Source organism: Microtus oregoni, unplaced genomic scaffold (assembly GCF_018167655.1).
Source record: "Microtus oregoni isolate MIOR12 unplaced genomic scaffold, Mior012 000117F_ref0000505, whole genome shotgun sequence".
NCBI classification, from domain to species: domain Eukaryota; kingdom Metazoa; phylum Chordata; class Mammalia; order Rodentia; family Cricetidae; genus Microtus; species Microtus oregoni.
This window is the reverse complement of record NW_024544746.1, coordinates 787,991-803,093: the sequence shown is the minus strand read 5'-3', so window position 1 is coordinate 803,093 and position 15,103 is coordinate 787,991. Positions and strand designations below refer to the sequence as shown.

The 15,103-nt window shown below is 49.9% G+C and overlaps 2 protein-coding genes across 8 annotated transcripts in view; one reads left to right on the top strand and one right to left on the bottom strand.

The window, feature by feature from the left end:
- Nucleotides 1–4,136, top strand: part of LOC121444067 (tubulin-specific chaperone D) — a 147,584-nt gene extending 143,448 nt beyond the window's left edge. The window contains exons 36-39 of the mRNA XM_041645813.1: nucleotides 484–571; nucleotides 1,189–1,298; nucleotides 2,605–2,689; nucleotides 3,999–4,136. Of these exons, the coding sequence (XP_041501747.1) occupies nucleotides 484–571; nucleotides 1,189–1,298; nucleotides 2,605–2,689; nucleotides 3,999–4,016 (301 nt within the window). The 3' untranslated portion in view covers nucleotides 4,017–4,136. The remainder of the gene's footprint in view (nucleotides 1–483; nucleotides 572–1,188; nucleotides 1,299–2,604; nucleotides 2,690–3,998) is intronic.
- Nucleotides 233–15,103, bottom strand: part of LOC121444069 (UDP-GlcNAc:betaGal beta-1,3-N-acetylglucosaminyltransferase-like protein 1) — an 84,825-nt gene continuing 69,954 nt past the window's right edge. For 6 of the 7 annotated variants that reach the window (XM_041645815.1, XM_041645817.1, XM_041645819.1 and 3 more), the window contains 5 exons: nucleotides 12,493–12,628; nucleotides 12,308–12,376; nucleotides 11,837–11,911; nucleotides 7,691–7,807; nucleotides 233–4,987 (listed from right to left, as the gene is read on the bottom strand). In XM_041645815.1, the coding sequence (XP_041501749.1) occupies nucleotides 7,727–7,807; nucleotides 11,837–11,911; nucleotides 12,308–12,376; nucleotides 12,493–12,628 (361 nt within the window). In that variant the 3' untranslated portion in view covers nucleotides 233–4,987; nucleotides 7,691–7,726. The remainder of the gene's footprint in view (nucleotides 4,988–7,690; nucleotides 7,808–11,836; nucleotides 11,912–12,307; nucleotides 12,377–12,492; nucleotides 12,629–15,103) is intronic. The other variant, XM_041645816.1, reaches the window with a different exon arrangement.

Below are 15,103 nucleotides of genomic sequence, written 5' to 3'. Positions count from 1 at the left end.
ACAAAGCTGTTTAAAATATGGACTGTTGGAGTGTTCAGTGAGGAAGGGAAAAGTCAGATGACTGCTGTGAGTCTGGAGGGTCAACCTGCAGGAAAGCTCTACCTCTCACCTTACTGTATAAGCCCAAGGAATGTGAATACAACTATGCCAGTTCAGGCATCTGGGCAAGTACACACTGGCACAGAACACTGTTCATGTGTAGGCAATCTGATAGATACACACAGGCACATGCTAACACAAAGATCTCATTATGTATAGGCAAGTACATGGGAACACATTAGTATACAGTGCACACTTGGATACATGACCATATACCACATGGGAGCGCACTAGCACACAACACACAGGTGTGTATATAGGTGCACACACATTAACACATGGCTCAAGGTTTATGCTGTGTACTTGTTGGGTCTCAGATGTGTCTTGGGTCCTCGGGTAACTTGAGTATGGCACGGCTCCATGTCCCCTGTGGGCTTTCTGCAGGCTCTGTGGGATGGTGCAGTTCAATGGTGATGTGCGACAGAAGGTCCTTCTGCAGCTGTTCATCCTCCTTGGCCACCCCTTCCCTGTGGTGAGTGTGTCCGCCCCACCTCAAGGCCATCTAAAGGTCTGTGCTCATGTATGGCCTTTAGACGAGTGTGTGTTGGTGTAACTTTGAAGTAGGTTTAGAAGTAAACACAGGGGTGAGATGGTTTCCAGGCGTGGGCAGCCCTGGGTCATGGTAGTCAAGTGGCTGGCGTTCGTATGAAAGGAACGTGGGTGCTGGTACCGGGCAGGGTGAGCATAAGGAAGCATTGCTGAGGGTGGGGTGTCAACAGCCTAGGGTTAGGATTCCCCTCCTACCCAAGAACTCTCTAAGTATCCCAAAAGGGAAATTTCTCCCCTAAGTAGTCAGGGAATTTCTGCAAAGGACAGTAGGTTTTTTTTTTTTTTTTTTTGAGGTAGAGTGGGATGGCCCACCGCTCACCCTCAAAAAGGCACATTACAGGGTAGACAAGGCCATCTGAAGCGGTTTGTCACAGGACACTAGCAAGAGGGACGGATCCCAGGCAGGAGTCCCTTCTGACAGAGGCTGCTGATCTTCCTTCTGCTGCATGTCTGTGATGGCAGAAGTGTCTGGGCTGTGGCCAGATTCATTTCCCAGTGGTGATGGGTTTTCCTCTTGTTGACCTGCTGTTCTTGTCCCAGATCCGGAAGGCCACAGCAAGCCAGCTGTACGAGATGGTGCTCACCTATAGTGACTTGGTGGATGCAGGCGTGCTTGATGACGTCATGTCTGTGCTCAGTGACACAGCCTGGTAAGTAGGGCCTGCCTGAGCTGCTGCCACTTCTCTCCTGTCCCCCTAGCTTCTGATGGAAAGAGGGGAGACATTTCTAACCCTCAATAGCTTCACATAGGGCTGAGGACAGACACATCCTGGGAGCTTCAGGAAAATGTTTAATGTGTGACTGCTTTTCTCTTGTAAGCAAGGTGGGCAGAGTGGCTCAGAAGCTGGTGTTCTTCAGTAACTCGAATACAGGGTCATCAGGATGCCACCAAGTGGGTGTCAGTTAGCAACTTTTATTTTCCTACTGCCCTGTGATCTTTCCTGTTTTAATGGCCTTAGAGACTTGTCTTCAAAGTCAAGAAGTGGAGAGGAGATGGTGGTGGTGGGGTGTACAGCCTGTGGGTGTGATTCTCAGACATTCCAGCCTGAGCCTGGAAGCAGTTACCTTATATGACCTGTGATCCAGGCACTGTACACATTCATATACATGTTTGCATACATGATTACATACATACAGCTGCTCATAGTCACATATGTATGCACTACCAAGCTGACTTGTCCCCTGTAGCAGATATACTATTTGGGAGGCACAGCCAGGTAGGCCAAGTTACTGCTACTGCGGACACTGTCCACTCAGACTGATGGAGAGGGGTATTGCTGATCTCAAATGCTGGCAGGTCTGTTGGGGTGGTAGCAAGTGAGGGTTTGTGATGTATATTCATGCATGCTCCCCAGAACAGCGATCTCCATAGGAGCTCATGCTAGGATGTGGCCTTCCTGCCTCGGTGAGAGCTGTGGGGGCCTGGAAGGCCAGAATGCATTTCAAGGTCTTTGCTGTCAGTAGAAACTTAGCACGGTGCCTTCTGATGAGACACTGCTTCCATTGTGGAAGCAATGGGCATTGCTTCCAACTTCCTAAAACACTCATCTTGAGAAAGGACAGCAGAGAGGGAGGGAGAACTTTGTGTATGCATGTGTCAGGGCTTGCATATGTGAGTGCAGTTGCCTGCCGAGGCCAAAAAAAGATGTCCACATCCCCCTAGAGCCGGGGTTACAGGTGGTTGTGAGTTGCCCTACATGGGTGTTAGGAACTCTGAAGAATATGACACCTGGTTTACAGAGGACTATTTTTACTAACCCTTACAAAACATGCTTTGTACCTTTCTATTCAATGAAATCAACAGCATCTGAGTTCTAATGAAGATGCAGAAGCCTCTTAGCCTGAGGTCACGTCTCTTCTGTATGTTCCTAGAACAGGGTATGGGCCCTGGTATCTACTCTGGGGGAAGAAACTGAACCATGTTGGCTTCGGGGACTCAAATGTTTTACTCCCCAGGGACGCAGAGCTTCCAGTTGTAAGAGGGCAGCGGAATCACCTGTGTGACCTCCTTGGTGTGCCCAGACCCCAGCTGGCTACAAAGGTAACAAGTATTCTGAGGATACATGGGGCCTGTGCTGTCTGCTGTTCTGAGCTCCTGTCTAAAGTAAACCGGGTCCCACAGTCCGTTCTCTTATCATCCCTGCCTGGATGTACTCTGAGGACACCTGTCCCCTCAGGCTTCCGTGTCTCCCTGGACTTCTGTCCCACTGGGGCCTCAGTCCTCTTGATTGCCTGTGCTTGGCTGTGGAAGCTGCTGTCGGATGTTAGCTGTGGCGTAGGACATGGGCTCCCTGCCCTTATAGAACCCAAGCCTTCAGAAGCCCAGCCTCATGCTGGAGTCCTAGGTGAGTCAGGGACAGAGGAACATTCCAGTCAGCCAGTCCTTCTCCACCCTTGGGCTTTTCCTGGCCTGTGGGATACATCCCTTCCTAGAAGACAGTTCAGGTGTGCCTGACAGAGATGACTTTCCTACCTTGCTGCAGGCCCCCATGGTGGGGATTCTGTCGTCTTACTCCAATCAGTACTGACGAAGCAGTGTTTGCGTTTGTCTCGGTTGTCCTTTAATTATGTCTGAACTTTGGGGGGTGCACTCTGGAGCTGTTATTAACTAGGTGTTCCTACACTTGACATCCCCTCTGCCTCTGTTAGTGGTGACATCTGGTTAGCTTGTCTTCTGTACAGTAAATTATGCCTTTGTGTCATTTACAGGTCTTTATTAATTAGTGTTTCATGTTTACTCTAATTACTGACAAGTTTATGTTCATAGTCTCTGTTTCCTATTTGACCTTCCTGTTTACAGTTTCTTTATCTGGATTTCATTTCCCATCCTGCTAACTTGTTCACTGTTCTATTCTTCTGTCCCTGATTACCCTGGGGCCAGCACCCTTTCCCTGCCTACTGCCTCATCCCTGACCTTGACCTCTGAGCTGGGCTTGCCCTAACCCTGAGGCCTTGGTATTTAGCTGACACAGTCTTGACGGTCAGCTACTGTTTTTCCTGTTTGCTTTGCTTTGATGATCTAGCTTTAAACCCTGAGCTCCTGTTACCTCGCATGCTGGAAAGGATTTTGTTCTTTCCCTCTCTTGTGTGTGCTATGCTGGGTTTGTGTGCCTGAGTTCTCCCAGGGCCTCCCCCTTGGGGAGCCAGGATGTAGTCTCAGTCTCCTATATGGAGAGCGAACTTGAGTTTTTCAACTCTGTTCATTCACATACTTCAAAGTTCTCTATCAATGGAAAGAACATTTAGCAACCTACTCTGTCCACCAACCTGCCAGGATCCTGGGACATGGCAGCCTTTAGCCATACATCAGAGGGTGGGGACTAGCCTGACGTTGCTGTGTATCTTTACAGCCTGCTCCTGGAAGCTGAACCGTTGCCTGCCTAGCTGGGATGCCCTGCCCCGAGGCTCTACAACAAGCTTTACCATCATGGAAACTTGGTGCCACACACCTGAGAAAGGTGGCACATGCTGCTAGCTGGACTGGGAGGCCATCCACAGAGCGCAGTGACTTCATGCATGCTGTCCTCTGGTGGCCTGGTCTGCCCGTACTTCTGCTGTCCTAACACCATGTGCTTCCCATTAAATCATGCTCCATACAGCCCGGCCTCCATCTCTGGGACTTAGGTGAAGATCCACCGTGGGTTCCGCTCCTGGTGTTTTGCTGGGTTTTAGGCACTTAGTGATTTCTGTAGCATGGCAGATGCTCACACCCTGGTGGAGTGGGAAGTGCTGGGCACATGCAGTGGCAGGAGCTCTCTCCTCCTCATGCTGAGCCAGCCACGTCCCCAGCAGTCCTATCATGGTCTGAGCAAGAGAGCCTCAGAATCCAGTGTCCCTGTGGGACTACGGGACAGCTCTGGTCCCCGGGCCTGGATCCTTTGCACTTCCTGTCCCAGGACGTACATTACCTGTCCTGCTGTGGTAGCCTCATGCCTGCCTCTTTGATCTGTCTATATCCGAGGCCTGGGAGCCTGCTGAATGTTGCTCATTGAGCTTTAACCTCAGAGAGAGAGAGAGCATAGAGGCTGTGTGTGCCCAAGGCCATGTCCCTGCTTCTTTCTAGTGGATGAAATTTTGGTGGTAGCAGGGCAGAGTAGATAAAAGGCCACAAGAAACCTAATAAAGCTGGAACTCTACCGAGCTGTGTTCTCAACACTGGTAGACGGAAATCTGTCCTCATGGAAGGAACTCTGGCTCTTGTTGGGTCTTCACTGCGTTGAGTGAAGAAGAAACATCCAGGAATGGTGTGCACACCTTTCATCCCAGCAGAGGCAGGCGGGTCTCTGAGTTTGACGCTAGTCTGGTCTGCATAGTGAGTTCCAGGATGACATAGAAAAACCTGTCCCAACAAAAACAGAAGAAACCCTGGGTTGATGATCCATCACCATATAAATGGGGTGTGGTGGTAGGTGCCTAGGATCCTAGCACTTGGAAGGATCATCTCTGAGGAGGCATGCGGAGCATTTTAAGCTGGGCTGGGATATAGGAAACCCTATCCCTCCCCATAAATAACAATTCTCCCTGCAAAAAAGTTAAGAGGTAGAAATGGTCAGAGATTAGGATAGGAGCTGGAGAGATTTGCTCAGTGGTTAAGAAAGCAGAGTAATCTTGCAAACAACTTGAGCTCATCCCTAGCACCCATAAAACCACCTGTAAGTTCATTTTCGGGGGAGTTCAGTATCTTTGGCCTCAGCAGAAACTACACTCACGTGCAATATTTATACTAAAAAAAAATTAAAAGACAGATTAGGAAACAAAACAGAAGAGCTTCTGAGAAAATAGCAAAAGCAAAGGTCCTATATGGATGAGGCCCCAGCTCAAGACAGAATTCTGCAAGGTCAGAAGCTACCCAGAAGGACAGCTGGTAAGTCCATATTGTATCCCTGCTTCCCAGACTAGGAATGTTCATGGTTAGACAACCAGTCCTTGGAGGTGGGGGTGGGATCTGAGCCGGCACCAGGTGCCCTGGGTGGGTAAAATTACTGTTAAGAAGGCAGATGGTAGTCCAGTGGTTACCAGCTCACCAGTGGACATTGGAGTTGAGGAAGACAGTAAGATCTGCATTATACTGAAAAATTGTCAGCTTGGCTAAATCGTGTATGGTGTGTGTCTTTGGTGGGGTTAACTATTGCTATGAGGAGACACCATGACTATGGCATCTCAAAACATATAACTGCAGGGGCTCACAGTTTAGAGATTCAGTCCCTCATGGCAGGAAGCAGGCAGGCGCTGGAGAAACAGATGAGTATCCTACATCTTGCAGGCAGCAGGAAGTTGACTGACTCACTGGGCAGTGAGTGTCCTGAGTATATGAAACCTTCAAGGCTACCCCCACAGTGACACACTTCCTCAAGAAGGTGTGGCCCAGATTAAAGATATGACCACCAGCCTCAAGGTCTGGATTAAAGGCCCGCGTCACCTGTCCATCCAGCCTCTAACAAGGCCACACCTCATAATCGTGCCACTCCCTATGAGCTTCTGGGGGCCAAACACATTCAGACTACCACAGTGTAACTACCATTCAAGAAAGTGGGCTGTAGTATTCAGTGCAGTCAGAGTCTCCCTGATCCCCAGCTGAAAAGCAGTGATTTCTGTGGGTGAGCTTTAAGCAGCAGAAAATGACCTCATGCAGGCAGTTTCCGTCAGGATACCAAGCAAGGGAGAAATGCATGGTAGCTAATATGGGGTTTAATATACAGGTAAAATTTCTTCAAATGGACAAGTGAGGTAGAAAAGGGGTCTTAGTCCTGTGATCTGAGTGAGGGTGGTGTGTAGGAAACCCAGACACCAGGTGAGCCTGCTGACCCGCCAGGAGCTGCCGAGGAAGGTATCACAGCAGCAGCAGAGAGAGTCTTAACGTGAAAGACGAGAAAAAGGACAGGTGTGACAAACATCAATAAGGAGATTGTTGACACAACGGGAGTGCATTCAAGTCCCCATCTAAAGACAAGACTAACCTGGAGGGACACAGACAAAACTTGGGAAGGCTCAGCCTTGGAGAGGGAGATGCCCACGTTTCCTTGAGCAGGAAGATGTCAGAGCTTTAAACCTTGCACATATGTGGATGTACTAACAATGTTTAAGCCGGGCACACGTCTGTAGCCCACTGCTCAGGAGGTGGAGATGGGAGGGAGAGTTCAAGGCCAGCCTGGGCTACACAGTAAGACACTACCTCAGTAAGTAACAAAGCAAATCAGGAAGAGCAAAGCCAGCCTACCATCTGGGATGGGCACTTAAATTGAGAGGCTAAATCTTATCATTTAATGTGAATGCCCGACAGGCTTGAGTTTAATCATTCACTCCCAGGTGGTGGCACCTGTGGGAATTAGGGCCTGTTGTGAAGACGTGGGTTGCTGGATGATGGGGTTTAGAGCCTGGTCCTCTCTCTAAAGACATGAGAGGGTGAAGAGTCCCAGCTGTGAAGAACAATGCCTACCGTCAATGCCTTCCCTACCTTGACGGACCATACCACCCTCAAACCACGAGCCTATATATACCTCCAGAATTTGCTGCTTGTTTGGTATTTGGTCACACTAATGAGAAAAGTAGCTAGTACAGATGGTTTGAAAAATGAAGAAAAGTTTGGCTTAATAGACATTTCTAGAACCTAGAAGCAACTTTGATAATATAGACTCCTGCTTTTAAAAGGTAAAGTAGTATTTTAAAAATTAACAGTTGGGAGCTGGGCGGTGGTGGCGCACGCCTTTAATCCCAGCACTCGGGAGGCAGAGGCAGGCGGATCTCTGTGAGTTCGAGGCCAGCCTGGTCTACAAGAGCTAGTGCCAGGATAGGCTCCAAAGCTACAGAGAAACCCTGTCTCGAAAAACTAAAAAAACAAACAAAAAAAAAAAACCAGTTGGTCCAAGTTACCAAACACAGGAAATTTGCCTAAAGTGGTGCTTAGAAGATTAAGACCTCAAGTTATGTAGCAGAAATGAAAGGGTGAAAACTAAGGAACAGAACGTGAGGGGAGGAGCTGGAGGAAGCAGAGAGTGACGGACAGTTGTCTGTGGAAGGGAGTAGAGCAGACAAGGCTCAGAACCTGCAGTGGGTGCAGTGCAGACACCTGGTGGCAAACTCAGCTGAAATGAACGAAGTCCCGGCCTTCCTGCAAGTTCAGTGACTTCAGGTTGTCTTCAAATGCACCCCCTGTGAGGTCCTGTGGGGAGAGGAGATCCAGCTCAGTCAGGCTTCCTCGTGCTCTTGACTGCTGCAGGGACTGAGACTGGGCCCACTTACCCTCCCTCTGCTGATTAGGGGAGAGGGAAACCAAAGGCTAGTCAGAGCTGCAGCTAGGACTGGTGTTGGCCACCGGTAGGGTGAGGTACTGAGAGGTGCCCTTGCTGTCTGGCCTTGCCCCTCTCCAGAAGGCAGATAAGGCACTCTCTGGTTTACCTTTCCTTCCTGCTATTCAGGGAACTTTGTCTCATCTCTGCAAGATCTACCAAGTGCCCACCCCGTGACTTCTTACCTGTCACCCCCACCCCCAGTCCCTAAAGGGAGCAAGGACCATAATCTTGCTAAAGAACAGCCCAACTAGTGGCATCCGGTAGGATGTGGGAGGGACCGCTTTGTTTCTCTTAAGGCATCTGTCTTTGGGCCAGCACAACAGGCCTCTGAGCTGGGCTGTGACACTGACCCTACTTGTCCCATCATTGCTACCGGTGGTCAGAAACACTCGAGTGAATTGGGCAGTGGTGGCGCACACTTTTAATCCCAGCACTTGGGAGGCAGAGGCAGGCGGATCTCAAGTTCTGAGATCTGAGTTCAAGGACAGCCTGGTACAGAGTGAGTTCCAGGACAGCCAGGGCTACAAAGTGAAACCCTGTCTCAAAAAACAAAAAGTAAAAGTGAAACACCTGAGTGAGCTGCCTGAAAAAGCAGAAATGTCCACAGTGGCCACACTTGCCGCCCTTCCTCTTTTCCCTCTCACTTCCCCTCCTTTCCCTTCCCCATATTCAGAGAAGTTATCGGGCTTGGGCCAGGGTAGGTCAGAGTCTGCCCCCATGAGACTTAACACTGTTGAACACGGAACTACTCACTGGATGCTCCTGTGTTTAACATGTTCTGGGAGAGTGAGAGGACACATGAAGGGAAGGGGTGTCTGCAGGACACAAGCCAACAAGGGTTAACACCGGAGTTGTAGAGGAGAAATACCAGTTCTAAACATGGCAGGCTGAATCTAAATTCCCACCAGATGAGTGGTGCTCAGCTTCAAGTGAGACACCCCCACACCACAGCAAGATAGTTCTCCAAAAGGGTAGAAACAGGCCATCCAACATGGGTGGCCTTTGGAGGTGTCACAGCCAGACTTCTCTTCTAGGACAAACCAGAGGAATGGAGCTCACGGCAGCATGGCCAATAACTCCCACAAGCCATGGTCCTGACATGCCGACAAGACCCAATAATCTGTACCACATAGGTGCTGAGAGGAATCAGTCATAAGGACAAAGAGTTGGGATCTGTTCACAGATGGCCACATGAGTGGCAAGCAGACGGTCCTACTGTGTGTACACAGTGCTATATGGATGCCAGGAAGGTGTTCTGCCAGCTGGGGCCATGCTGTGAGCCTCATATGGTGTCCTGCTACTGCCCATAGCTCTTTGAAGCCTGCACATACTACATAGGGTACTTTGGACACTTCGTCCAGCCCCTTGGAACATTTGCACTGTTCTTAAGGAGGCTGTAACTCTGCCCTGTGAGCGCACATCCTCTTTTCTAATAAAGATACTTACGAAAAGAGGTGGAGGGCTAAATGTGACCTGCAGGCCAGTGGTTGCTAACCTGTGTCGAACCATCTTCTGTGTGTCACGGACCACAATACAAAAAGTTCCTTTAAATAAGAAATGTAAAAGTAGCCTCCTGTGGTGAGACCCTGGAATGTGAGCAGGAACTGGTAGAGAGAGACCAGGGAGCAGAAATGATCATCTCAGCCTTACCAAGAGAATGGGCTGCCTAATGTGAGGCCGGGACAATTAGATGTACCAACCTTTCTATTAAAATAACTTCTCACTGTATCACAAAGAGCAGAAGTCCTAGTCATAGGTGTGGGTCGTGTAATCCATCTCAGAATGAGGGTCAAAGTCAAATAATGTAAGTTACTCGAAACGGCAAAATATACCATCAGCTTATAAATTAAAATTCTGGAACAAGAGATGGCTTCAGTAAAGTGCTTGCCACACGCACATGCAGACCTGCGTTCAGTCTCTGGCACCACTGTGAAGGCTGGTGTGGTGGTATACACCTGCATGCCAGCAGTGGGGAATCGGGGACAGGAGAACCCAATGGTTTGCTTCCCTGCTATAGTCTTGCTCAGTCAGGGAGCTGAGTGAAAGAACCTGTCTCAGTAGTGATGATGAAGCCAGTGTCAACCTCTGACCTCCCCTAGCATACACAAATATACCATGCACACAAAGAATATCCAAAGTATGTAACACAATCACAGGCAGGTCCATCTTCCTTACTGTGTTAAGAGAAATGCTACAGACTGCTAGAAGATGCTTGGTAAGCAGTGGAAACAGCTAAGGAGGGGCCTTTCTTTCCCACAGTATCATATACCCGTTTCCAGGTGTGACTGTTATCTGCTACTGTGACACCACTCTATAGGAGACACAGACAGATAGACGTGTCTCACTTTCTGGGGGGCTAAAACCCAGGCCTACCCCTGTAATGACCGGAAATGAGCTGTCACAGATTGGAAGCCACGGGTTGAAACACAGGCTGGAGTTCCACCTATGGCCCCACATGTGGGGGACAGCCACACCTTTTGCTGAGGGCCCACCATATCCATCACTGTAACAGAGGGTGACAGCACTATCTTTGAAGCTGGTAATACCTTGTCCTGCGGCTGCTGACATTTAGGGTGGCCATGCTGTCTCTCCTGGTAGATGTCTAGAAATTCCCATAGGACTTGGAGAGAGACAAACTATCCAAGAATAAAAGGAGTCAAGCAAATAATAGACAACTTACCAGCACTTGCCATGAGACCTTTAGGAATAAGACTCCCCTGGACCCAAAGCTGGAGCGGGATGGTGGGTGGCTCCGAGGCCAGCGGTGAGCAGATACAGTTTGACAAGAGTGACTGGGATACAAGGCCGGCTTAGCTCTGCCTCAGCCTGCACCCAGAAGCTTCTCAGTGAAAGACAGGTCCATTTTACTACAGTGAGGAAAAGCCATGGACGTACAGGGCTACTGACCAGTAGGATTGCACACGGTCGATGACCAGGGGCAGGTCCCACGGGCAGGACATACTAGCCCTCCACAGCCCAGTACACATCCCTTCCAGGTGAACTCAACTGTGATGGATGCTTTCTGTTAAAAAACATGACGTTCTGTATAAGAACTTCCTATGCAGGATCACCATCGAATCCATTAATGTCACCCCATTAAAGAGTTCTGGGAATATCTGAAGAGCAGACTCCCAAGAGGGAATCTGCCACATGCTTGACCAGCCAAGAAACAGTGTCCAGAGCAGATGAAGAAAGGTTAGCCCTAGCTCCACCAGAACCTTGCTGTCCCATCATTGTTAGCTTGGCACAGTTGTTGGGGACTCGTTTCCTGGAGAGAATGGGATTCTGTGTAACACTGACCACAAGTAACCTTGTTTTCCACAGAAACAGGATGCTTGGCACCTATGTCCACATGACCAAAAGCAGAGAAACCAGATGAACGGAAGCAGGGTCCTGTGGCCCCACTGGTCACCACCAGGCTGTTACTCTATGTGGGCAAGGCTGCCCTTCAGGTAACATGAGCCACAGCGCTTGAACGTGGTAGCTGGGCTCAGAACAATGACTTTGAGAACAGCTTTACAAGGGGGTTACCAGGCGTTCCCACCTCATCCCCCACCTCTAACTTAGCTCAGGGTGTTTTTATGGTCACCTGTCTCCTCCGGTCTTAGATTCCTCTCTAGTGCTGGGATTAAACGTATATACCACCGCCACCTGGCCTCTATGGCTAACTAGTGTGGCTGCTGGGATTAACGGTGTGTGCCACCACTGCATGGCTGCCTAGTGTGGCCTTGCACCCTGATCTTCAGGCAAGCTTACTTACTAAGGCACAAACAAGATACCACTATAGCTGATTTACAATAAGGATACAAGAAGCGGGCTATGCTCTGGTGTCCTTTGTTTTAGTCACTTGTCAGAGTGGGAAAGCACTGAGGAGCCCCACCACCAGAGCCAACACTCACCAGCTTCACACAGATGACAAAGGGGGACCGGGCAGCTTGGAAATGCAGGATGGGGACCTTCGGCTTGGGTCTCTCCTATAAAGATGGTGCCAGCCATGAGTCACTAGGGCGTCACGCAGAAGGAACTCCCTGGAACCTGTCTTAACCATAGCTTCTACTCTCAGTAGCTTGTGGTCAAGTAGCTGACGGAAGTCTTGGGCCAGTCGGGGCAGGACAGGTGGTTGTGTCCCGGATTCTAGCAGCCCCAGCCACCTGATAGCCACAAGAACCAACTCTGGTATGCCAACATTGATGCCCATACCGAAGGAACATGTAGCCGTTTCCCCCAAGGACAGGGGCAGAGTCCTAAGGGGTCCTGGAGACTCTTTGAGGGCTACATTTTTGGGCAGAGCCAAAAATGCCAAAGTATAAGGGGAAGCTGGCATGGTATGGATGATCCTCCCCTCTAAGGTGTTTTGGTGGTCTACATACCTGAGACTCCTCATGGCAGTAAAAGCCCTTTCCGATCTTGTTCTCATCAACATCACAGAAGGCCACCACCTGGGGGTGAACACGGACAGGCAGGTCAGATGGTGGTTGCGGGTGTACGGTAAAGACATGACAGGATTGAGGGAGTCAGGAGAGTGGCCAACGGGATGAGGAGGACAGGGTCCTACCTTGCACCGGCTGGCTGCTGTCAGGCTGCGGTATAACCTACGCCCCTGCTTGCCTGCATTCCAAATGGTGAAGCACTTCCAACGGGGCAGGACTTGTTCCTCTAGGAAGTGGACACGGTGGGTCCAGATGGTCACCCTGTAGCCAAGCAGAGGGAAAAGCTAGGGCTGGCCAGATGTTGTGGGCTCCAGAGCCACCTTACCCCTTAGTCCTGGGGACACACGTGAACGGCTTACATGAAGTCTAAACCAAGGGAGATCTGGTTCTACCTACCACTGTCATAGTTAGAGGTCACCATGAGCCACCATGTACAGCAATGCTCTTTGGGAAGCCTTTAGCCACTCATACTGATCCCAATTTCTATTTGGGACCCTGAGAAATACAGACTTGATGGATGGGGGCCTCTCCACAGCTGCCAGTTCCACCAGCACACGAGTGCCTCCAGTATGTGGCAGGTGTGTATACGTGTGCACAAACAGGAGGGTTCATGCAAAACCCAGTGGCTGGCATCAGGTATCTTATCATTCTCTACCCTACCTGAGACAGGGTTGAACCTGGAGCTCGCCAACTCAGCAAGACTACCAGCAAGCTTCAGGGATCCTGTTTCCCTTCTCGGCACTGGGGTTACAGGTGTGTGTTGCCTTGGCTTTTTATGTGGGTGCTAGAGATTGAACCTGGCTCCGTCAGTGAAGTGCTTGCTGCAGAAACATGAGGACCTAAGTTCAATCTCCCCAGGTTCCAAATTCTAAATGTGGCAACTAGTCCTTCTGAGTTAGAAAGAGAAAAGGAGTGAGAGTGGACCAAACCACCCTGGGCTAATTTCACAGAGGAGTCAATACTCACAAGAAAGGCCTGGGTAAGGTCATAGTCACATTAGGAAATAAACTTTCTACCCTAGAGGTCCCTTTCTGGGCACAGTAGGCCCTTGGATGAAGATCTCCAGGGCTGGTTCTTTCTCCTGAGATCTCCTCACCTGCTGCCCCTCATCTAAGGGCCTCCCAGACCCTAGCACTCTGTCCTTTGGATGGTGCCTCCCTTGTATTCAGGGCTGTGCCTCCTGACGTCACTACCCACATCAAAGCATGCTTTGCCTGTTCAGCATCTCCCTGAGATCTCCTGTGTGAAAACATTCTAATTAGGGTTGTGCCTAGCTCAGTGGTTTTGGTAGGGGATTCCCTGGAGGTTCTGGGGAACAACATTTAATCCTGAACCCCAGCCAGAACCCCAGCCAGTTCTCTCGATGGCTGCAGTGCCCCCTTTATAAGAGAAAGTCACACACAGGACTTGCTTCAGCCCCATACATATACCTCTGCAGCCATACTGTCACCCAAGGAAAGGGAAGGCCCTGAGAGTGAGAACCTTGATCTCACACCAGACCTCAAGCAAGGGTCAGATACTTCAGCAATGTCATAAGCCAAGAAAGGACCTTCTGATTTGTATCTCTCAGCAAACTTTAGAGTGATGGGCCCAGCCAGTTTCAATATGGGAGCAGAAGGCAGGAGGGTAAAGTCAAAGGCAAAAGATCAAGACTAGTTGGCACCCCCCAGCAGAGGTGTTGACACACCTGTCTGTCTGCTCTAAGTGTAGGTGAGGGTTCTCAACAAAATGAGGCTGAAGCAACCCCAGGCACAGGCTTCTCAGACCCTGTGAGATGCCAGCAAGCCAACCTCCATCTCATCCTAGCCCCAAGCGCCCCTTCCCTTCTGCCTCCAGCAAGGGCCTTTGCAGGAAACCTGCATGGAGACAGCACACTGTGAAGGGTTCATGGATATGAACACAGGAGATGTAGCAGGGGCTATGAGGCATCTCTATGTCCTCTCGGGCTCCTCAAGGAATGCCCTGCCTAGACGCGGCTAGAGGGCTGCTTGTCCTCACTTGACCTCTGAGGATACCCTGAGAGTTTGTTCCCATAGCGTTGGTCACTTCAAGAGGTCTGTTCTGGTCAGTCCCCTGAGCAAGATGTGATGTATGCATCAAATCCATGAGGGTACATGCACAGTGCTCTTGTGCGGTATATGTGCACACGTGCCGTGACTGCCCATGTGCCTTTCTGCATGTATGTATGTGACATGGTCATAGGTAAGTAAACATGTACAACAGCAGCTCCTGCTAGAGACTAAGCACGGATGATGTGTTGGTGAGATCCTGCCCACGCACTCGCTGGGTCCACTGGGGTATCTCTGTGTGAGAAAAAACCCTGATCCTGCTATGCTCCGTCTGTGAAGCTTACTGTGAAGCTTATTTACAGGATGGTGGGTTTAACTGGACAGTGAAGTCAACTTGGTTTCCCAAAACCCTGGGCACCAATGACTTTATACTGCAATCCCAAACCTGTCCACCAGGACTGGGCTCTAGCTGTAAGGCTCTTAGCATCCTGAGTTTTGTTAGGTGGTTTCTAACGGGAAGGGGGGTTGCGTGCAGTTACTAAAAGGTGTGATGCAGAAACTGCAGGACATCTGGGCCTTGCTAGAGCATCCTGCACTGGTCTTGTTTCCCCTAGGAATCTGCCTGGAGAACAGGCCATCTGGCATCCAGCAAGTTTGTGTCTTTTTGTTAGGAGACCATCAACTTAGAGCTGGGGTCAACAGCTAAGGGAACTGGTTTTCTTGGACC